Source organism: Sarcophilus harrisii, chromosome 3 (genome assembly GCF_902635505.1).
Source record: "Sarcophilus harrisii chromosome 3, mSarHar1.11, whole genome shotgun sequence".
Lineage (NCBI taxonomy): Eukaryota > Metazoa > Chordata > Mammalia > Dasyuromorphia > Dasyuridae > Sarcophilus > Sarcophilus harrisii.
In genome coordinates this window covers 202421617-202446640 of record NC_045428.1, presented here as the reverse complement: position 1 = coordinate 202446640, position 25024 = coordinate 202421617, and the positions used below count along the sequence as shown (strand labels likewise).

Below are 25024 nucleotides of genomic sequence, written 5' to 3'. Positions count from 1 at the left end.
CATTATCAACTCAATTGCTCTGAAATACTGATGAAGGTCCAAAGCAAATTGTTCACTCCAACTTCACATTTCATTTCTATTTCCAAGTCTATTGCCTTACTAGATGCCATATCTTGAGCAACACATTTAGTTTTTCTTTTCAGTTCCCTTCTGTATAAAATGAGAATTTAGATCTAGATGATATTTAAGACTCTTTTTAGATCTAAAGTTTATGAGTATATTAGTAATCTCTCAGATTCAGTGACTTTCTTGATATTGTTCTTTGCTCTTGTCTTTTAACCTTACTTCCCTTTAGATACCAGGCAGGTATCTGCTTACAAGGTATAACTTAAAGAATACAGGAAGATATATCAAAAGGGAAAATTTCATACCCACTTGCCTAACACTTTAAAGGCTAAGTTTTGTTCATGTGTGTATGTGGGTGTCTGCCCTCACAATCTGAATTCTGCCCTCCCCCACCCTGATTTCAAAGCTGTAACAAGTTACAAGGCAAGAATCTCAAAATGTGCCTAATCATGTCTATATAACTAGGTACTGATTAATGTGAATAATAATCCTAAGAAATTGGACATATTATTTGAAGTTCTATTGCATATTTCCAATAGTTTAGCACCAATAATCATAATTTAACATAATTATAACTTTAGCTAGGGCAAATCTGAATATACACAACCATTTTAAAGGATTTATCATTTGTACTATGAAAGATCTAGCTGTAATTATGATGTCAGAATAATAGAAGTAATTAAAATGAATCTAGTTGATCAGAAGAAAATAAAAGTTACAACAGTGGCTTATACCCAATTGCTTCTTAAATTAATTTTTTACAATTGCTAACTAGATGATAAGCTTAGTAAGTTCTACTGCTGAAAAAAAAAAATGTGCCTTAACTTTTACAGCCCTGGTTCAAAGCCATGGTAAGTCATGTACTTGGTTATACTGCCATCTCTAAGCATCCTCTATAAATACAGACCCTTTATATATTAAGATACATCTGGTTGTTAACTTCTCTGAGCTTTAGTTTCCTCATTGGGAAAGTGGGGAAATAATACTTGTTCTATCTACTCCACAGAGTTTTTGTAAGGATCAAATTATGTTGTTAAATGCTTTGTAAACCATAATTTATATAGTAAATTGTACACAAGTTTCAAATCATTTAATAATAATCCTATTCATAAGACAGTTATCACAACTCACACATATCAAATTAGTTAATATGATAGAAAAGGAAAATGATAAATCTTGGCAAAGATATGGAAAAATTGGGATACTACTAAATCTGCATCCAAAAAAGATTATGGAAAATAGAAAATAATCTATTATGTACAAAATATTTACAGCAGCTCTTTTTGTGGTGGCAAAGAATTGGAAATTGAAGGGATGATCATCAATTAAGGAATAGCTGAACAAATTGTGGTATATGAATGTAATGGGATATTACAGTGCTTTAAGAAATGATGAGCAGGAGGATTTAAGAAAATCCTGAAAAGAAATAAACTGATACTGAGCAAAGTGAACAAAACCAGGACAACATTGAACACAGTAGCAGTAACATTGTGCAGTGATCAACCATGAATGATTTAGCTCTTGTAAGCAATACAATGATCCAAAACAATCCCAAAGGATTCCTATGATGAAATGCTATCTACATGCAGAGAAAGAACTGGTAGAGTCTGAATGCAGATCAAAGTAGAATATTTTTGCACTTTTGGAGTTTTTGTTTGTTTTTCATTTTTTTGTTCTGTTTTGTTCTTGTTCTATCACAATGTGACTAATGTGGAAATATGTTTTACGTGACTGAACCTACATAACCTATGTTGGATTGTTCACCATCTTGGGGAGGAAGAGGGAAGAGAGGAAATGAGAAAAATTCAGAACTCAAAGTTTTAAAAATGAATGTTGAAAATTGTCTTTACATTTAATTTAAAAATACTCTTAAATTATTTTTTTAAAGGACAATAATTAGAAAATAGAATTCAGGGCCTTGAGGGAGTAATATATCTAACAGTTCAGTCTTAAGTGGGACATGTGGTTTAAGCAAAGTCTATGCAATGAGACTTTCAGGAAAACCAGGCTTGTAATGGTGGGATAGCAGAAAATTGAATACCCAAAGGAAGAGAAGAAATAGGGAAAAGCTTAAAAGCAAGCTTTTCTAGGGTTCAGATCTTAACCAGCCTAGTCTTAAAGAGGGAAATACTTACCTTTCCACTTGATTTTTTTGGTCTATCCTGGGCATCTAGCTTCCTAATCCTGAGCCAATAAATCAACTAGCTCCTGAACTTTCTGTTGCCCTGGTAACTATTCCTCAAGCAGAGAGAAAGCATGTAAAAGAGAAACAGTCTAAAGGCTTTATTATGATAGAGTCCTTCTCACTGTTTTTTTTTTTTTTCCCTTGATTGTTTGATGTATGATTACCAATGCCTGAATATGAAAGCAAAACATCCAAGTCTCTCTCTAGAATGTCTAAAATATTTAATATACTTAGAAAACCAAAAAATGTTTTGAATAGTTTTAGGTATAGGTTAGGTATTGTTTTAGGTATGTTTTAGGAGAGTTAATTCATCTCCCTTGAAAAGGTAGGTCTATCACAGCAGCAGGGAAAGCAGATCAGTGGGCATCATAAATGCCAGGTCTCAAGAATCCATGTATATCCTCAACAACATTTCATGGGTCATGACGAATTCTCGATAGTCTTAGTGTCTGTAGTCTTCCACAATGCCCTTGAAATGAAATTATAGTTGACTTACAAACAGAATTCTAAAAGGCTTACTAGTTTTATAAATACTGGCAGCCTTTATTTTCATATCACTTTCATTTCTGAATATATCTCTCTCCTTTTCCTTGTCTATTTAACTATCCTTCATAATAGAAGGGGAGTTACATTTTCTCAGTTCTTCTCTGATAAACTACTAATTAAAAAAACAAAAACAAACCCAGTTTGAACTTGAATAATGTGGTGCAATCTAATCCTTATATAAGCCTTTTTTCTTCTTTCTTTGGTATAATAATCCTCACTCTATTTTCTTCTCCTAAATATCATTGACTGAGAACTCCAAATATCTTATAACCATTAACTCAGAGGGTCTCCAACAGCCCTCATCGGCTTCTCACCAGAACAAAACAAAGTACCCAAAGTTTGAATAATAAAGAAACATGAACGTTAAATCTATTTCCAACCAAAAACCGGGGAAGGAAAAGAGAGAGGAGAAACAAAAGGATTGGGTAGATTCCAGTTTTTATTGAACCTTCAGTCAAAATCTCATTTGGTAGGCTATTACCTTCATTTAGTTTCTGGGCACTTCAGACAATGTTTACTTATCTGGAGGGCTTCTTCACACAGTAGATGTGGCCCAGTTTAAAATTACCAAAAGGGGAATGAATAGGAAAAAACCAGAAGCCACAAGGTGCCAAAGTTATAATTAGAGCATTTAACACAATGCCAGATATTCTGTGGGTTCTCAATAATATTTGAAGATAATAATGATAGGGCTTTAATGACAGCTCCAATTATCCCTTAGGTGAGTTCATGTCTGGTCGTTCCTATCATATGCTTTCAACATCTCATGGGCTGGAAATTCAACAATAATTCATCGATTGGGTTTTTGACATTATTAATAAATTGAAAGAGGATAAAAATGAAGATTATCATTTCGACACAAACAGCATTATCTAGGTTCCACTGGAAATTTCAGAGAATATAAGCATGGCATATGTAGTAAGTAATCTGAATTATCATATAATTTTTAAGGATTGTATACTTTGTGTAATTCATATATTTAATAGATGTGTTGAAAATAAAACAAATAAATAAAAACACCCTCATATCATAATACTTCAGAACATAATACAACATACTTCAGAAGAAAAACAATGAGGGAAAAATTATCTGTATAAGCAAATCCAATCTATTTTCTGGCTTGTACCGTATATACAAATATTTTCCTAAGTCTGTCCTAAATTCTTTTTGTCAGCAAAATTTCAATTGTCAAGAATGACCAAAATAAGAACAACTGATATTTACATAATATCTTAAGGCTTAAAAATTACTTTGTATCCATATTATTCAAGTGAAATAGATAGGCTTAATTAATTCCCATGGACTCAATGAATAATCATTCAGAGAACTTAAGTGACTTATTTATAGTCACACAACTAAAAGGAAGAATTTAAACCCAACTTTTCCTGATTCCACATTCAGAATTCTAGCCAATATAATATTCTATTGCTAACAACCCTGAGAAAACAGAATCCTGGTTCTCTGAGTAATTCTGGCTCTATGAGTAATTCATGGTGATAGCTGAGTAATTTGGGGGCATTTTAATCCATCTCTGTGCCTTTGTTTAGGATTGCACAATGAATAGAATAATGGCTCACAAGTGAGGAGGATGTTTGTTCAAATTTGACCTCGGATACTAGCTGTGTGACTTGGGCAAGTAACTTAATCCTATTTGCCTCAGTTGTTCATTTATAAAATGAGCTAGGGAAGAAAATGACACACCACTCTAATATTTTTGCAAAAGCCACAAAGAGTTGTGGACAGGACTAAAACATCTCAAAAACAAAAGTGACTTAATTTTCATATTTGTACAAGTATAGCATTATTAACAACAGCTTTTATTGATTCCTATATAAAAACCACAAAAAGTATAAAGTGATGTATAAATAAAAGGTAAGAAATGCTAGTATTCTTATATATATTCTCAGATAAGAATATCATTTTCAAAATTTTTTATTCCTCTGACACTCTTGTCAACACTACCTTAAATGAAAGCAAAAAAAAATATGGGAGGAAGTATAGTGCACAAATATCATATTGTCTATTTTTTACTCATTTCCAAAAATGGACTATTTCTTATTAGATTATATTTATTTGTTTTAGAGTTATGACATTTTGATCTAAGCATAGGTTAGATTAGAGAGACAAGAAGAAGCAGGATGAGTTGTAATATTAGCAGAAAAAACTCTAAAATGTGAGATAACAATAGAGGAAAACTCTATTTTGTGGCAAGATTAAGAGGGGAATTCAAGAGACAATAGATAATCTCATGCTAATTACATTCCCTGGATCTCTTAGCTTCTGCCATGATTTTCCACAGAACTCTTCCAAGAATGCAGTTAATACCTTGGATGCTAATTCTATACTGGCACCATTGCTAGGCATGTGTCCAGTTCCCATTACTGCAATTCTGCTGACCATGTGGATGCCAGGAGAGCTATAGGGCACAACTTGAAGGGCAGCAGTTGTGCTAAGTATTGAAGAACCTGGGCTCTGTTTCTCAACAAAGTTTGGTATATGTGATTGTCTGGCATGATGATGTCAGATGGATATTGATAATAGTACTCTTCAGATGAGTATAACCTAATTCTTTTTTCCTCATTGTGTGGCTTTTGTATACCCTCCCTATTCTTCCATCAGTGTGATTCTGCCTTAACAAAATTCTCTTATCATCTGTTCCTTAGATGATAAGTCATATCCCTTCTCTGGGCCTCTTTTTCCAATCAATAAAATCAGAGGATTATCTTAGATGACTTCTAAGATTCTCCTACTTCTAAATCTATGATCCTATCATGTTGAGGTGTTTAGAGGATCTCGTGGGTATAGACTTTCAATACAGAAGCTATCAGATCACTGTTTGAGAGAAAATGGAACCTGGAGACTCCTTTACCTGGAAATAGGCAGGAGTAGAACCCAGAGTATCTTGGCAAACTCAGATAACAACTGAAGTCCCACCTTGAGGAATTCTATATCACAGAAAAGACACAAGAAGACTCATCTTACATTAGTGCTCCTCCCAAAACAGCTATTGCTTTATAAAGTGACTCTCAGTCTACTTTTTTCGAATATAACCTCCTCAGAGTAGTTCTTAAAGGGAAGTTAAATTGAGCTCAATCTTACTTTGATCCAGCCCACCAAATGTGGGGAAGAGGCAGTATGGTCTAATGAATAACACAGTGGACTTGGAGTCAGGATTAGACCTTGATTTAAATCAATCTTCAGGCACTTACAAATTGTGTGACTCTTGGCAAGTCACTTAATTTCCCCTGCCCTTGTTTTCCCATCTCTAAAATGAGGAAATCTCCCATAAAATCTCTTGTAACAGCATTTACCTCCCAGGGTTGCTATGAGAATCAAAAGAGATGATAGGTATAAAGCACTTTGAAAATCTTAGAGTATTATATAGACAGTAACTATTTATAAGTGTCAAAATGGCATTCATCTATCTCAGTTTATTTTCTTTAACAAAAAAGGCATTAGGGTTGTAGGGCCTCTTATGGGGCTCTTTAGCAACCAGGCCGGAAACATTTCAGCACCTCTAATACTAACTGAAGAGATTAACTCAAGTAACAAAGCTCTTTAAAGATTACTGAGTTCTTTTTTCATAATCATTCAGTAAGGTAGGCAGTGTAAGCATTATTATTAATCCTATTTCACATATAAAAAGATTAGGTTTCAGAAAAGGCTCTGGATCACACAACTAGTTAGTATCAGAACTATAATGTGAAATCAAGTCTATCCTAACTCTAAGCACTCCCTCAAGCTTATGATGTTAGATACCTATATCTCTATAAATTTAGATTCATCTATATATATATATACACACACACATATATACATACATAAACTTTAAGAGATTATATGCATTTAGGTATATGTATATATGTACATTTGTAAATACATTTATTTCTATATGTTTATATGTGTATATAAATATATATATATATATATATATCATCTATATGTCTATGTATATATCTATCTAGAGAAATTATATGATATGCTTGAGGAAGTTATCATTTTTAAATTGTATTTCATTTTTCCAAATACATGCAAGGATAGTTTTCAACATCATTCTTGTAAAACTTTGTGTTCTAAATTTTTCTCTTTCTCCCTTATCTTCCTGTTCCCTAAGACAGCAAGCAGTCTGATATAGGTTAAGAATGTGGAATCTTTTTAAAATCAGCAAAATGGAAAAAAACACCTTAAGGAAAAAACACATAAACAAAAAGGTGAAATACTATGCTTCAATCCACTGGATGCAAGTGGCATTTTCTAGTTCAAGTCAATTTATCCTTTGTTTTTGAAGAGGACCAGTGGCTTCACAGTGTGATATCTTGACTTGCACATGAATCTGATTTATGTGAGGCAGAGTTTCATACAGTTGTCCAAAGTTATCAAAATCCAATGGCAGGACAAAAATCAAGCGGACCGATGATGGCTCAAGATGCAATGGATGACCTTGGTGTTTTCAATGTCTGACCAACCTCTACACACAGCTCCTGCTTCAGCTGCTATTAGAAGAAATTGTTCTCATCTGCTCATTCTGCTGGGTAGTCTTCACATGCTTGGGGTATAGATGTCTACTAGTTTAACAGAAGGTTTGGGGCTTATCAATTACTCTCAATCTGATTTAGCTTTTGTATGGTTTTATCAAGGTAGGGCTGCTGTGAATTCTGGAGCTTCTTGAAGCCACGGGTGAGATATGGATGAACCAGGAAGATAGAAAAAGTAAATGAGCAACCCTGAAAGAGCTTGGGGAACCCTCATAGTATAGGTGTAAATCCTTCCTGAACATTCTATACAACCCTTAGAATCAGACAGAGCTGGTTTAAGGTATTTGTACATGTTTAAAAAAAAAATATATATATATATATATATGTATATGTATCAGCATATGTATATCTATTTAGGTATTATGAATATCTTTGTGTAAATATATGTATATAAATCTTATATACATATATATATATATATTCATATATACCTATATAAACACACACACATCTCTCTTATGTTTGTCTAGGGAAAGAACCTTTGAATAAATATAAACGACTATAGGCTATAAACACAATTCTTTCACAAGGACATTTCCAAAAAACAAAACAAAAGGAAAAGAAAGAGGGAACTGATTATAAATTTCTTTAAGAGCCTCTCCTAACCTTAAGCAGACCCCTAGTAATTTGAATTTTCCTATATTTATTTAAAATTTCACACATAAACTGACATTTTCATGGTTGGTTTAAGTAGTAAGGTCCATAATTACAATAATTATCAATTACCAATCAGCCACAAATCAATTGAAGTACAATTGATGCAGTGCAAATGACCAATGCCCCTTTAGAAATATTAATAAACATTCAAGCCTAGGTATAAGTTTGAAAGCCATTAAGGTAAATAGTTCGTAACTGAAAAAAAAAATAATGTTAAACATAATCAGCACAAACCCATATCTGTTTCTACTCTAAACTTTTAGTTCTTTGTATAAAGATTGAAATTTGTCATATTTGAGGATGGGAGCACATTTTAAGAATGGGTTGAATTCAGTTAAGTGATGTATTTTTTTTTCCTATATAATTCTTAAGTTTATTCTTCACTTTCCAATTGGTTATCTTGGTCTCATGTAGATGCTGTGTCAGACAGTATTTTTCTCTTGAACTTTGCATAAGTTGACCTTTTCCTTTAAATAAACATATTAGCTGACATGCAAGTTGTTCTGCCCAAACACAAATTTCAAAATATAACCTAATGCCAGCCAATGACCGAGACACTGTACTTTTCTTCCTGTGTTAATAGGAGGTTTGAAATAAATATGTACTCTGTGGTTTGCCAAAGCAGATGTTTAACTTTCAACATTCCGCAATAAAATGGTGAACAGAGCCCTTACCTTTGGGAATGGTAATCTGACAGCTGAGGTCGCAGTCCTGCTGCAGCTGATAAAAAGCCACTTCCTGCAGTCGGGCACGCTCCAGCTCTGAGAGGCTTTGTATGGGAACTGACTTCAGCCGAACACTGCGCCCTGACATGCTGTTCCAAGTAAAATCACCCTGTAGATCAAGCAGAAAAATATGAAGTGTTACATGGTTCACCTACTTTAACAAACATATTCGTCTCTTTTTATCAGGAAGAAAAACATCAGAGATTTTTTTTAAAGTTTACTTTCACTTGAAGTTAACTTTTAGCAATGTAGAATATATCTCATCTTTATTATTATTCAGATAGTCTTAATCTGAAGGAAACCCTACTTTTAGTGTGATAATTCTATATTAATCAAAAAAACCAACACACATATGACCTATAATAGAATTGGAAAAGCTATGTAATGCAACACACTATGAGTTTATTAGAGTTCACTAAGGAAAATAGACAATGTATATATGTAATTGTCCTTTTATACTTTTGCAATTCAAATCTCTATAAAGTGAGATGAGGGAGATGAATAATTTGGCACTGGGTGGCAAAGTGGATAAAGCCCAGGATGTGGAGTCAGAAAAGATGTGTAAATCCAACCCAATATATTAATTTTGTGAGTATGGGCAAGTTAGTCATTCTTCGTATCAGCTTCCTTATCTATAAAAAAGAGATAATAATACCAAACACACAAGATTGATCTGATGATCATATGAGATAATGTATAAAGTCCTGTGCAAACCGTAAAGCTCTGTATAAATGTTGGCTATTATTGATGATGTAAAAGTCATCTTGATTGTGTATCTTGTAGAGTCAGGTGACTGAAATGGTTCTCTCAGTTTATAAGAGAAGGAATACTAAATTGTTTGACATGTCTGATGCTCCACAGAGATACACTCCTGAAGCAGTGACTAGGGCTGAGAAATAAAAAGCTTTGGTTCTAGATTGCTAGGCTACTCTTGTGATAATCTTTTGCTATTGTTGTACAAAATGAAGTTTTGTTTCCCCAGTGTGAAGCACAGCACCTGGCACATTGTAAGTGCTTGATAAAGGTTTATTGACTGGCTGATTACTCTCTATAAGACAGACACAATGATAGATTTGTGTTGGATGGTTGTGGTGGCAAATAATGAGCAAAGTCTAAATATGTTTTCTTCTCCAAACCATGTCTATTTGCATTCTTGGGTAAATAGGGTATGGCAAATAACCTTGATTTTTTTGTGTTTTATGTTCTACTAAAAAAAAAAAAAAACAACAAACAAAAAACCAACAACAACCATGTATTTGCAAAAAAGGTTATCTGAAAACAATTGATTCTAGAGACAAATCTATTGCACGTCAGTCAATAACTTTTATCAAACACATTACGGTGATGTCTTTTTGGTCCTCTTGAGAACAAAGGACAGCAACCAACCAACCATCAAGCACCTACTATGTGTTATATAGCCTCAGTTCTTAAGAAGGGTAGATAATATGCAAACAAGTATGTCCAAATGAACTACAGGATAAATTGAAAACAATCAACAGAGAGAAAAAATTAGAATTAAGAGGGGCTAGTGAAGGCTTCCCATATAAAGTGGGATTTTAGCTAGAATTGAAGAAAACTAGGAAATCCAGGAGGCAGAAATGAGAAGGAAGACTATTTCAAGTATGGCAGGCAGACAGTGACAATGCCCATATGAGTTTGATGCAAATTGTTTTGTGAAGATGGAATGATTTCCCATTAGAGAACTTACAGGGTTAATGACTTTTGTGACAGAAACTTGTCGTACATTTCTGACACAAACTCAGTTTTAAATTTCTTTTGTTTAAATTTGTCAGTTTAAGATTTGTATAAGTGTATTTGCTGCCAAAGTAATCCCTGCAGCAGTAGTCAAAGCAAATATTTTTATGTGCACCTGAAAATAGATATGTTCTCACCCACATAGCATCTCTAAGTATAACTCACAGACATGAGAGCATCTAGTCCAACTCTCCTCATTTTACAGATGAGGAAATTGAAGCTCAAAGATGTACTGCTTAAGGTCACATAATCAGCAAGAAAGGCCAGCTGTAAATACGGGTCTTCTCACTGCCAATTGAATGCTTCTTACCAACATACCATGATGCTCCCACTCTCATCCCAATGAAATCTGCAACAGCAAAAACTAATCCTCACTTTCCTTAACATAGTTTTCCCTAATAAAGAGGAAACCCTAGTCCCTATGGATTACCAGCCATACTTCCCCTGAAGTATGAAAAGTTCACCTAGCAATAAAGAATAAGATAGTTCCAGAAACTAGACATTCTTGGGGAGATCTGTAATCAGAGAGGAGAACATATAGTTCTTTCTTAATTCATGGAAACACCACGCATGCTGTAGAAGCCCAAATCTTACAAGTTATATGAAGAAAAGTGACTGCAAAATTAGGATGGCATGTTTAAAGGCAAAACTACTTTATCTATAGTTGTCTTATGTAAATTACCAAAAGAGGTGGCAAAAAGCTCCTCTTCCCCTCCAGTTTTGTTCTGCCCTTAGAACACTCAGCTATTATCTTTAAGACATTGAAGTCATTTGCAATTAGTTCCTTCTCCATCTCAAAACCTTTGACCTCATCTACTAATCTCTCCTCTTTTCTTACAGCATCTCATAATGAAGTAACCCTTCTCTTTGTCAAAGCCAGCTTCTCCATGTGTCCATGATCTTCTCTGTTCCCATCTTTTCTAGCAGATTGCCTCCTCAATATTTCTCTCTGCTTTCATACTTTCAACCTTTTTCTATCTTTTTGGTTCCTTTCCTACTGTCTATGTCCAATAGTCCACCATGAAACTTTCATGTCACCACCCTTCCTTTCTCCTCTTCTCCAACAAACTCCTATAAATTTCTGCCTATATTCATTGCCTTTCACTTTTGTTGTCTGACTTTCAGCTTTATGACTCAAATGAAACTGCTCTCTCTAAAGCTATCATTCATCTCCTAATGGCAAAAACTGATAGTCTTTTCTCGGTTCCCATACTCCTTGATCCTTCTGATGCATGTGTCACTCTGGACTACTCTCTTTTCCTGAATATTCATATTTCACATTTCATAATAGTACCCTTTTCTAGTTTTCCTCTTACAATCTGACAGCCCCTTCTTAGTCTTCTTTGCCCCATATTATGCCTCTGGTTATGAGTGTTCACTTAGAGCTCTGTCCTAGACTCTCATTTTTTTTCTCTTTGTACTCCACAGTAAACTCATTAGCTCCATCAACTTTTCTTTGCAGATGACTCATGTCTAGCTGGTTCTAATGTTTCTCCTCAACTTCAATCACACATCACCAAAAATCTTATTGGACATTTTAAGCTGAATATCCTAAACTCAAAACATCCAAAACATAACTACATATCTTTTGTCCCCAAATCACCTTCTTCCAAACTTCCCTATTTCTGTTGAAGACACCAGTTTATACCTCCACACTATTTGTCACACCATACTACTTCTATCTACTCATATAGCCCTTGCTTTAGTTCATGTCTTCATCACTTCTTGGCTAACATAGCAATATCCTCCCAATTGATCTCTGCCTTAAATCTCTTTCAATTTCAGTTTATCTTCCACATTGCTGCCAAAATGATTTTCCTTAAGTGCAGATGTAACCAGCCCCACTACTGGATAAGTGTTATACTTTTAGGATAAAATATTAGCTTAGCTTTGTACCAACCGATCTTTCAAATCTCATTGTGCAATACTCTATCTCCCATACTTTGTCCTCTCAAATTAGTCTGCTCTGTGATCCTCAAACATGAAATTTTAACTCTCATCTATGTCTTTGAACTCTCTGTCTCTGGTGACTGGAATATATTCCCTCTCCACCTGAATTCTGTCTCAAAGAATTCTACTCTTTCTTTAAGATGAAGCTCAAGCAGCACTGATTCTCTCAATGGCAAATGTCCTCTTTTCAAACTACTTTTATTTAATTAACTTGTATTAATTTGAATTTATTCTCTTTATATGCATTCTGTAGATATCCATATAATATATGTGTATATATGTATGTCTGTAGGTATCTACACATAATACGCTGTGTGTATGCATACACACATATCCTTATTGTTTTCCCGTTAGAATTAAGATGAGCTCCTTGTAATTAAAGACTATTTTATTCTTAGTATTTATATAGCTAATGCCAAGCAGAGTGTCTAGAAAAGAAGACACTCTTAATAAATGTCTGTTTGTTGATTAGAATTAATTACAATTTTAGCATTATGTTTCCTTCTAGTAGATCTAAATCCAGTGAAAAGTTAATTCTAGTTCCATTGTCTTCTGACACCCATTGGCTGCAAGGGAAACTTGCAATTAAAAACAAGTTTAGCTACCCTGTGAAACCCACCCACATCTCAAGTTAACTCTAAGACCATACAATGAATAAGGTAATAAATGGTTTTTCCTGACTCATTCCCTCTTGAATTAATCAGACACATGTAACAAGGAAAATTTATTCAGTCTTTTCTATATAACCATTTATAATGTACAGTAAAATAGCATTTTAGGGTTACAAAGCCCTTTACATACATTATCTCATTTTATTGTGATAGTAACATTATGAATAAGTAGTGTATTATTAGATGAGATAAAGAAAAGTTAAGTGATTATTAACAGATCAAAAGATTAATGAGTGGTTAATACTGCTATGTAAGCCCAAGTTTTACTTCTAAGTCCAAGGTTCTTTTCCCCTTCCTTCTTTTTCACACAGAATCTATAAAGTACTGTTGTGTATTTGATGAGACTCCTATAAGGTAATGCAAGAATTCATTTTCATACAGTTGGGAAATTACCAATTCAACTACAAGATAAAAGCATTATTAAAAATCACAGATAGAGAGCATCACACAAAAGTATCACACAAGTACTGATGCATCCAGATGACTACTTGTGCCTCAGATATACAAGAAATCAGTTAATTGAGATATTGCTTTGCAGATTCAAAAGAACACTATGGGTTGATTCTACCTCTTTTCCCCCTTTCCTCCTCCTCTTCTCATCTATGATTTCATTTGCATTCGAAACTATCCATGAGGAAATTCCATCTACTAATCAACAACTTCTCTACAACCTAGAGGTGTGGATAGTTGCTTAAGACACTGCTTGATTGGCAAGTCAATGAATATCAGAGCTGGAAATCAGGTTTTCTTGATCCTGAGGCAGCCTGTGCATCAACCATACTACACTGCATCATAAAGAGTATTTTTTTTCTTCATACACTGATAATAAGCCAAAAAAAAAAAAAAAACCCTAAAATTATGCACCAGCCTGCACCAAGAGAAATAAACTTTTCCTTAGAAACACACTGTAATTGAATTCATTACTTGGGAAGTCCATTATTCAACAATGAACCCACCAAGTAGAGAATTGAATTAGGAAGGCAGACTATCTAAATTGTTGGTTTTATTTTATGTCTCACTCTTTGTGACTCCTTTAGGGGAGGTTTTCTTGGCAAAGATAGTGGAGTGGTTTTCTATTTCCTTCTTCAGATTATTTTACAAATGAGGAATTAAGGGAAACAAAGTTAAATGACTTGCCTAGGACCACACAGCTAGTAAGTGTCTGAGGCCAGATTTGAATTCATTTAGATGAGTCCTGTGCTCGATCTATTACACCAAATAGCTCCCTGGACTAGCTAAAGACAGCTCTGATCAAACATAGTTTGTACCAAGTTTAAAAGTTTTCCAATGCCCCAGACCTTTTTAACTTCTCATGTAGCTATGTAACTTGGTTTTATCATTCACTATTTCAAGATTCTAAACTGTTTTCTAACAGTGTCTTATATCAGCCCTCATTAACATAACAGACAAGATCCCTGATAACCATATCCTAGAATGTAACCAGACTACTAGCAAAGAAATGATGCTCACCCCTGAACAACTATGTGAAAAATTCAGCCTCCCCAGGCAGCTGTTTTACTCTGCATTAATGAGGAATAAAATTGCAAGCAGAAAAAACAAGAAGAAATACTTTAGGGATTCACAGAAGCCCAACCTCATGCAACATACCATAACTGTAGAAGGCTGGGAAACAGCTGCTGCCAAAAAATCAGCCAAATCTGAAGCTATAAGGAAAGGAACTGATCTGTTTGGAGCAAAAGGCTTCATGTCATCATGCCATTTGTGAAACATTGTTAAAAAAAATGCCTTGCCTGTGAGTGAGGAACTTGGCTTCTGGTCCCATTTTCTTTCCCTGGCTTGCTAACTTTACCTCTCTAGGATTTACTTCTCATCTGGAAAACAAAGGGGATGAGCCAGATGACCTTTCAAGTTCCTTCCAGCTCTGATATTCGATGGTTCTGTGAACACTAAGAAGACTTTCAGATGGCTGCTGTTATCGATAATCAAAACAAGGGCATCTGTGCTCAATAGTAAAAGCATTCTTGGTCCCGGGATGACCTTTTTGGCCATGCCTTTTTGGCCATGCATATGTTATACTTTCTTGTCAAACATAAGTGAAGTCAGAAACAGAACAATTATAAAACATCCACTTTGTTGCAGTAATAAAAGTTTATTTAATCCACTTACCCCTAGAAAGTTAGTTTGATATGGATAGCTGGGCATTTTTAGTGCCTGTTATTTCTATGGCCTATTCTAGGGAACATGCCAGAATGCTATTTTGGGGAGAAGAGTGATGAAATATGAAGATGCCTTTACTACCCAAGGCTTTATTTATATACTCAGCATCCCATTCAACTGTGAGTAAATTCAGAAGGTCCAGCTTACGAAGTTTTAGTTCATAATAACTTTGTCAAGCTGTGCATTTCAATTTTGGATCATCTATATATTTTTTCAACCCAAATTCCCTTGTGAGCAAATACTTAGTTATGAGGCTACTGGAAAACACCATGAATGTATTTGTTTGGTATCCTTCTACTAATCCCAACGAATTTTGTGGGGCAGGGAAGGGGATAGAAATAACCAACCTTTTATGGAAGTTAATTATTTTATTACATTTTTCCTACTCTTCAAATTTTTACTAAAGTCCTATTGTGACTAATTAATTGTTTCCATTATACCCTTCATTTTTAATGAGTTTCCCCTCATGAAATGAAAAAGAAAACAGGGATAGACATCCAATCCAAACCAACAATTTACTTATTCATATGCCAGTTAAGGGTATGTGTGTGTGAGAGAGAGAAAAAGAGAGAGAGAGAGAGAGAGAGAGAGAAACATATCCTTCTAAGGGAATTATATATATGGGAAATATATATACACACACATTGCTCAGTTAAAGGAACTATACACACAGAAACACACACATTTTGTTGTTTGTCCATTCTTGAAGAGGACCATAAAATAAGGAAGGTGCCAAGACATGCAAGTGAATTGGATTTAAATGAGATAGGACTGTGCAAAGTCACCTGGCTCACTTTCCCTTCCAAAGCAATCTGGTTCCAGTGGGAAGATATAGGTCGAGATGACAAGAGATGGCCCTAAATGCAAAGGCCAAAAATTGGCCTTTTTAAGCAAAAGTCTTCAACTGAGGTTGCACCCATTCAGGGATTAAGGGTAGGTAGGAATTGAGGCAAAGAATCTCCTCTCTCACCTAGTCCAAGAAAAAAAAAATTTAAATAAATGAATCTGGGAGGGGAAAACCCTCAGGGTTTCTGGCCAAAGCAGAAATGATTGCTATACATTCAGTCTGAATCAATCATGACCAAAACAATGACCAAATAGGGCTTGGCCTAGGACCCACTGGGTGGCCAAGGAGAATCAGATTGTCTTTGGTTTAAGTTCTGATCTCTAAGAAAAATCTAGGCAATAAATTCTATATCTCTCTAAAAGAACTATGAGATGGACCAATTGGTTTCTTTTCCTTTATCTATTTAACTAACATTCAACAGCAAACATTTTAAAAAAGTTTTATATTGGGAAAGGGATGGTGTTTGGGAAGGCAAGAAAATTATACATGTACATTCTTTGAAAATGTGTACTATTTATGAAACAAAAAAATCTATGTCAAATATATTCATTGCTCTACTAATGGCATAGTGGAGAGAGTACCCGGCCTGGAGTCAGGAAAACACAAGTTCAAATCCAACCTCAGATGCATCTTAGCTATGTGGTCCTGACCAAAGCATTTAATCGCTGATTACCTTACAAAATTGATCCACTGAAGAATGAAATGGGCAAATTATTGCAATATCTTTTCTAAGGAAAATCCCAAAAGAAAACATAAATATATCATTCTCTTCTAATCTATCTATAATTTGACATATGACCTCATCATCCAAAGGAAACTTTGGATTTCCTCAATTATCAGTTTTAGCCCTCTGTTATAGAAAGCATTGGCAATCTAGTGAAACTTATGGACTCCTCAGAATCATGTTTTTAAATACTAATAATAAATATAAAAATAAATAAAATAAGTTACCTAATTATAAAGAAAACCAATTACATTGGTATAGTAGTATCAAAATATTTAAGAAACAAATTCACAGAACTAGATTTAAGAATCCTGATTTCTTCCAATTTGTATTTACATCAAAGCACAATATTCTTACCTTTTTGGTTGTTATTTGCTTCTCCCCCCCCCCCGCCCCTCCTTCTCTATAGTTCTCTCTCTGGGTGCAGATTACACTTTCCATCCCAAGTCTATTAGAATGAGGCAGCTATTATTGTAAGATTATTGTAGGATACTAGAATGAGGCAGCTAGGAATGTCAGCAAATAGAATGCTGGGCCTTGAATCAGGAAGATTCATCTTCCTGAGTTCAAAAATGGCTTCAGAACCTCACTAGCTATGTCATTGGCCATGTTTCTTAATTCTGTTTGCTTCAGTTTCCTCATCTGTCAAATAAGCTAGAGAAGGAAATGCAAAACACTCCAGTATCTTTGCTAAGAAAATCCCAAGTGGATTCAAGAAGAGTCAGATATGACTACTAAACTATTGAACAACTAATGCTTATTCCCTCATCTCTACCTTTGTTTCCCTGGCTTTCTTCAAGACTCAGCTCCAATTCTACTTTCCATAAGTACAAATTGGAAGAGATTAGAGGTTCTTAAGCCTAGTTTTGTGAATTTGTTTCTTAAAATATTTTGATACTACTATGCCAATGTAATTGGTTTTCTTTATAATTAGATATTTTATTTTATTCATTTAAAAAATTAATGAGGAGTCCATAAGTTTCACTAGATTGTCAAAACCTTCTATGACACAAAGAAGATTTAAGGACCATTGGGCAAGACAATCTTTAAGTTATCTTTCAATTTTTAGTTTCCTTTATTGATTTTAACATTGATAACATAGTTAAAGCCTTTTTGTGGGATAAAAAGCACTTTAATCATTGTATCCTATGAAAATAAGAAATAGAAGATAGGATTCTTATTTTGTAGACTTACAAAGCTTAAGTGAACTGCCCATGGTCATTGAGCTATTAAATATATGAGACAGAATCCAAACCCAGATCTACAGATCCATGGTTTAAATTGGACATGTGATTACACCTTCACAGCTTGCTGAGATCTAGTGGATAATTGAATAAAGAAACTCAAGAAAGTGCTTGAGTTATGAAGACTTACTAAAAGAATATATAGGACTGATTATTTTAAAAAGTAGCTAACATAAAAACTGGTTAGGATAATATTCAGGTTTAATAATTTTAAAAATATATTTATATAACTAGATTAAATATTAGACTTCAAATTATGAAGTTGAGTAAGTCAGTTTCTAATGTGCCCCCGAGTCACTATTATCTTAGTGATGTGATGGATTGTTTTCTTTCTAAAATAGAATTTTAAATGACCACATCATTTAAAAATTTTTTTGATACATCAAATGGCCTGACAGCATAGAATGGTGGTTGAGCCAACAAAATCTGAATCACATATAGGTTATTTCAAATAACACTGCAAAATAATGTATTAGACAGTTTTCTGACACCTAAGGTTATGCAAAAAACATCCATTTTTAATTTTTTTTATTCAAGGTGTTTATTTTCAAAAGATATGCATAGTTGTATTCCAAATTTCTCCCTTTCCTCTCACCCCCTCTCCTAGATGGCAAGTAATACAATATATATGTTAAACATGTGCAGTTCTTCTATACATATTTATTTTGTCTTTCTTTCTTTCTTTCTTTCTTTCTTTCTTTCTTTCTTTCTTTCTTTCTTTTTCTTTCTTTCTTTTCTTTCTTTCTTTTCTTTCTTTCGCTTTGCTGAGGCATTGGGGTTAAGTGATTTGCCCAGGGTCACACACCTAGGAAGTATTAAGTATCTGAATTCAGGTCCTCCTGACGTCAGGGCTGGTGTTCTATCCACTGTGCCACCTAGCTGTCCCTCTATACGTATTTCTACAATTATCATGCTGTACAATTAAAAAAAAATGCACAACAACAACAAAAAAAAAAAAAAAAAAAAAAAGGAAAAGGAAATAATGAGAAAGAAAATAAAATGCAAGCAAACAACAAGAAAAAGAGTGAAAATGCTACGTTGTGGTGCACACTCAGTCCCCACAGTCCTTTCTCTCGGTGTAGATGATTCTCTTCATCACAAGATCACTGGAACTGGCATTAATCATCTCATTGTTGGAAAGAGCCACATTCATCAGAATTGATTGTTGTATAATATTGATGTTGCCATATACAATGATCTCCTGGTTCTGCTCATTTCACTCAGCATCAGTTCATGTAAGTCTCTCCAGGCCTCTCTGTATTCATCCTGCTGGTCATTTCTTACAGAACAGTAATATTCCATAACATTCATACCATGACTTATTCAGCCATTCTCCAACTTTAGGGCATCCACTCAGTTTTCAGTTTCTAGCCACTTCAAAGACGGCTGCCACAAACATTTTTGCACATGTGGGTCCCTTTCTCTCCTTTGAGATCTCTTTGGGATACAAGCCCAGTAGAAAACATTGCTGGATCAAAGATTATAAACAGTTTGATAGTCCTTTAGGGATAGTCCAAATTGCTCTCCAGAATGGCTCCATTCACAACTCCACCAACAATGTATTAGTGTCCCAGTAGAAAACCTCTCTCTTTCAAAGGCAGCTTACCCAGGCTCTTCACTTTATATTCAAATGAAAGGGATCCGGACCTATTTAAATATCACTAAAATCTTCATTTTCACGAGGCACCATTAGTACTGACCATGTGACCTTCCTCTAGGTCCCATAGGTATTGCCATCTGCCATGCTACTAGCAGAACCCTTGGGCCTTGCAACTAGACTTTCCTACTCTTATTGTTAATAATTATAGTTAAATACTTAGAAGGTGATACCTGAGAGCAGGAATTTTTCTATTTTATTCATTTTCCTATTTGTTTTCCTAGAATTTAGCATAGTGTTTGGCACATAGTAAAAGTTTAATATAAATGCATTTAAAAATCTTTATTCTGAGAAGGGGTCCATAGGCTTAATGAGAACATCAAAGGGGTCCATGACATTAAAAAAAAAAAAAAAGAGAGAGAGAGAGAGAGAGAGAGAGAGAGAGAGAGAGAGAGAGAGAGAGATATTAAAGTCCTGCAATAGACTGAAAGGATGGGAAACCAAAGATAGACTTCCTAGAGTCATCTAGAACTGGTTTGACAGAGCCAACTGTTTTTTTTCAATTGGTATTTATAACTCAGAAAGAGGCAAATTCTACAATTCAGGGCTTGATTTATTATTTTGTTTGTTATCTGGACTTAAGGAAGTATCAACAATATAAATTAAACTCTAAAACGTGACACATACAGGATTGTAACCATCTCTCCTCCCTGTTTTTAGCTGGACAGCTGATTTTTAAACACTTATTAACAAGCTCCTGCCTGGCACAATGCCTTGACACATAGCAAGTGTTTAAAAAATGTTTAGAAATTACTTGATTAATATGACAAATGGAGAAAGAATCAATGACAGAGCAGCATAAAATTTGATTTATTAGGAACATGCTTATTTAGAATTTTTTCCAATTCAGATAGGGATTTTTTGAATTTTATTATTTCCTTCTCTATAAGACTAAGAAGGATATATTATTACCAGGTAAAGAGTTCCTATAGTAAAGAAGGAATTGTCTACGTCATTCTTAAAGTTATTATAGATATGCATGCATTAGCACAACCACACTCACATTTGTATCAGTTCTCTTTTTTGTTTGCTATTTACAGAGAAATATTTGCACTTGTTTGCAATGTGGAAACAATAAAGATGTCAATTTAATAATGGCTTAGGCAAGTGGTGAGGAACTACTTACTATCTGATGTAGAGTATTCACTGCTATGCCATATACCCTGAATAGGTCTTTGACATCAAAGACAGGAAGAATGGTCCTTCATACATTGAAATATTAATTGCAGAAATGTTTGTAGTGCAAAGAACTGGTCATAAAGGAGATGACCTTTGCTGTACAAAGGGAACAGCTGAACAAATTGTGGTATGTGAATGCAGTCAGATATTGATTGCCATAAGAAATGATGAATGTGAAGAATTTAGAGAAGTAGAAAAGAATTATGTGAAGTGATATGAAATTAGAAATAATAGTGACATAAAAGTTATTTTTAAAGAATTTTTTTTAAAAATGTCATCCTTTAAGTATTTGAAAAGCCTTCCAATAGGTAGTTTATTGTTTGCATTGACAAAAACATCAACAATGAACAAAGGAACCTGGTAAAGGGCAAAAATAATTAACAACAAAAAGGAGAAAGAATTTCAGTACTGAATTATTGTCAAACTATTTAGGCAAAGTCACTTACAAAGTATATTCTTCTCCATATAACAAACCAATATAAAAAAACTGAAGTTAACCCCTTTTATAAAATTTCTGATGTGTAATCTTTTCCAACATCTAGAAAGGCAAAAACAACCACCACCACCACCATCAAAAGTCCACTGTGCCTTTTTTGTAACATTTTCAGCATAAAATGCCTACTTGGTTTTTATCAGAGCAATATTTTCGATTACACAAAGTTCACGCTTGTTTTAGCTTTATGTCAATATTGTGAACTGTCCCTCCAGAAGCTAATGAATATGGACAAGTATGATAATCCATGTTACAGTGGTATTACCCAGACTAGTAAGACCTCTAAAGATAAGACAAAAGATGGCACTCTTCCAAAGTTACTACTTCTACAAATGCCAACAAAGTAATAAAAAAGAGGATGTGAAGTAATTTCCATAATCAGACTCTATCTGAACCAGCTTATTATGCATTTTTGGCTATTAGTAACATCCTCAAATTTGGGTTATACGTCAATATAGTTCTTTGTTTTTCTGATTTTCCTAAAAAATGATTGCAATCCAATATTTTACTTTTATTTGCATTTTATTGACTAGTATAACATTTTTAAAAGAAAATTGAAATTGGAGCTAGTTTAGTATGAATAATGAATCTTCTGAAGTACTCATGTGTATTCCATTTACACTATTTAAAATTATAATTATGTAAAATATGAAAATTGGTTCCAGCCAGCCCAATGGAAATAGATATTTGGTGAAAATTTGAATAATTGACCTTTTAGGAGGATTCGTTGTTTTTACTAATTGGGACCTAGCTTTGTTTGTTTCACTATTGATAAATGTAAATGAAGATGAAGTAACAAAATCATTTTGGGCATTAAGAAAGTATGTTACTTATAATAACTGAACATTTTTTCACAGTCAATACATTGCTAATGAGGAAAAATATAAATATGTTATTATGAGAGAAGATTTGGGGATAGAAGAGAGTAAGTCTAATATTATTGTATAGTGATTATATGGTCTTGTAGCCAGAAAAACCTGGCTATGACATGCAATGGCAAGGTCTCTTAATCTTCTGATGTTTTCTGCAGCTGTCTAGGAATATTAAGTTTAAGGAAAGTGCCAAAATGTATTGGTAATGAAAATTTCCTCTTCCAGAAATTCCCTATATGAATGATCATAGGTCTAATCCTTATCTCTATCAGGGCAAAATGTAATAGAAATGCAGTTTTATTGTGGTGTTGGTGGAAAGAAGTGCAAAGAGGTATATACTACAAGGCACTATATATACTTTTTTCTAGGGAAATATTAAAGATTTTAAATCTCGTTGCCAAAAAACCCTCAAAATTTCAATTTTACATATATACACTGCTCAGAAAGAGATAGAAAATGTTTTATTTCAAATTAGAGCTTGATGTCTCATAGGCTCATTTAATCCCAGAGCAGTTTTGAAGGTCATTCATTCCTTCATTTTACATATGAAGGAATAAAGGCTTTGAAAAGGTTTGTCTTAATTTTCAGATGAAGAAATTAAAACTATTTCTAATCATATGAGAAGGCACTCTAAATAACTATTGATCAGAAACATGAAAATTAAGACAACTCTGAGATACCACTACATGGTATCAGATTGGCTCAGATGACAGGAAAAGACAAGGACAAATGTTGGAGGGGATGTGGGAAAACTGGGACACTGATACATTTTTGATGGAACTGTGAATACATCCAGCCATTCTGGAGAGCAATTTGGAAGTATGTTCAAAAACTTATCAAATTGTGCCTACTCTTTGATCCAGCAGTGTTACTACTGGGCTTATATCCCAAAGAGATATTAAAGAAAGGAAAGGGACTCGTATGTGCAAAAATGTTTGTGGCAGCCCTGTTTGTGGTGGCAAGAAACTAGAAACTGAGCCCATCAGTTGGAGAATGGCTGAATAAGTTCAGTTGGAGAATGATTGAATAAGTTATGGTATATGAATGTTATACAATATTATTGTTCTATATGAAACGATCAGCAGGATGATTTCAAAGAGGTCTGGAGAGACTTACATGAACTGATACTAAGTAAAATGAGCAGAACCAAGAGATCATTGTACATACTGGATTGCCTATCATATAGGGGAAGGGGTGGGGAAACACAAGGCTATGCAAGGATCAGTGTTGTCAAATATGTTTTCATATGCATATGTTTTCAAAATGAAAAGCTTTATATATAAAAAAAGGCCTGTCTTGTCCAATGTTATACAATTAGAAGGAGTAAAAACCCAACCAATGTGTTTTGACTCCAAGTTTGAGTCACCCCAAAATTCTAAACACCAAAATCACAAAGTAAATTTGAAGCATGGAAAAATACAATTAACATAAATATAACAAGTCCCAGATCAATTAGAAATCAAATAGAAACCTCAGTTAAATGAAATACTTTTCACTCTATTTACATTTTAACAGAAATAAATAAATAACTATGAAACCAACTATCTGTTCATTGAATGTCTTTGAGTTGGAATGGAATTCCTCCCTTGGACATTGTCCTACTTATTAATGGCCTTTCTAAAATTTGTTTCCCAGAATGCTATACAATATTCCAATTATGGTCTAAACAAGTGAGAGTGCACCTCTCTTACCTCCTGAATCCAGATACTCTGAAGCAACCAAAGGAAAATATGTTTGCTTGTTTTGCTGCGATATCACTCATACTAAGCTTATAATTCACTTAAGCCCCATACCATCTTCAGACAAAAAATTGTTCATCACTCCTTCATCTTATAGAATTGTTGAATTGAATCTTATAACTGTGAAATAGACAGTTTGAACCCAAATTAATGAAATTCATTTCATTAGATTTGGCCTAGCTTTGTCAGCCGACCTGTAAAGTATCCCTCTTAGTTATTTGCAAACTTGATTATCATTCAAGTAATTTGTAAAAATGTTTAACAGCATTGCACTAAATCCTTCTGAGTTGGCATTGACTAACAACTAGTTTTTGGATCCAGCCTTTCAACTAGATTTGAATTGTTTTGAATCCAACAGATTAAAATAACAAAATGTTGAATCTGAACTTTATCATTTAGATAATAAGGAGCCACTGACAGTTTTTGAGTAGAGAAACAAAATTATGAAATCCATAGTTTATACTATTCAGGCATGGGTTAAAATGAGTGTCCTGGAGAGAAAACTCTGAAGGTAGGAAAAACAAAAGTTTGGAGATGACTGCAATAGTTAGTAAAAGAATATCGACTGCTTCACTTAGCTGACATTCAGCCACTAAGTATCTTGAATTTTTGTGAAAGCAAAAATCATTGTAGTATGGGGGGAGTTATAATGGAATTTCAAGGACTATCTCTACAGAATTTGTTCTCTGTAAAGTCCCATCAAACTAGAACAGGTTAAGAGCAAGGAGCTGGTGAAAGATTATGTCCTTATTTTCTGGGGATTAACCTATCTATGATCAGAGCAGCATACTTATGCTGCTTAATCAATAAGGTAAGCATGCAAGGATTATTGAAAGTGAATGCTGAGATGAAATCAAGAATATTTAAAATTAAATGTTGTGGGAGTATAAGGAAAGGATTTAGTGATCTAATCAAATCAATTCAATTTAATTCAGCAAACATTTATTAAAGAACAGATGTTTATCAGTGTTTGTTAAATTCATAATAAAAAGAAAAGGGAG

At 34.0% G+C, this 25024-nt stretch overlaps 1 protein-coding gene across 3 annotated transcripts in view; it reads right to left on the bottom strand.

The window, feature by feature from the left end:
• Positions 1 to 25024, bottom strand: part of ARHGAP6 (Rho GTPase activating protein 6) — a 580691-nt gene that overhangs the window by 101693 nt on the left and 453974 nt on the right. For all 3 annotated transcript variants that reach the window (XM_003765584.4, XM_023500347.2, XM_031959003.1), the window contains exon 2: positions 8664 to 8823. In XM_003765584.4, the coding sequence (XP_003765632.1) occupies positions 8664 to 8823 (160 nt within the window). The remainder of the gene's footprint in view (positions 1 to 8663; positions 8824 to 25024) is intronic.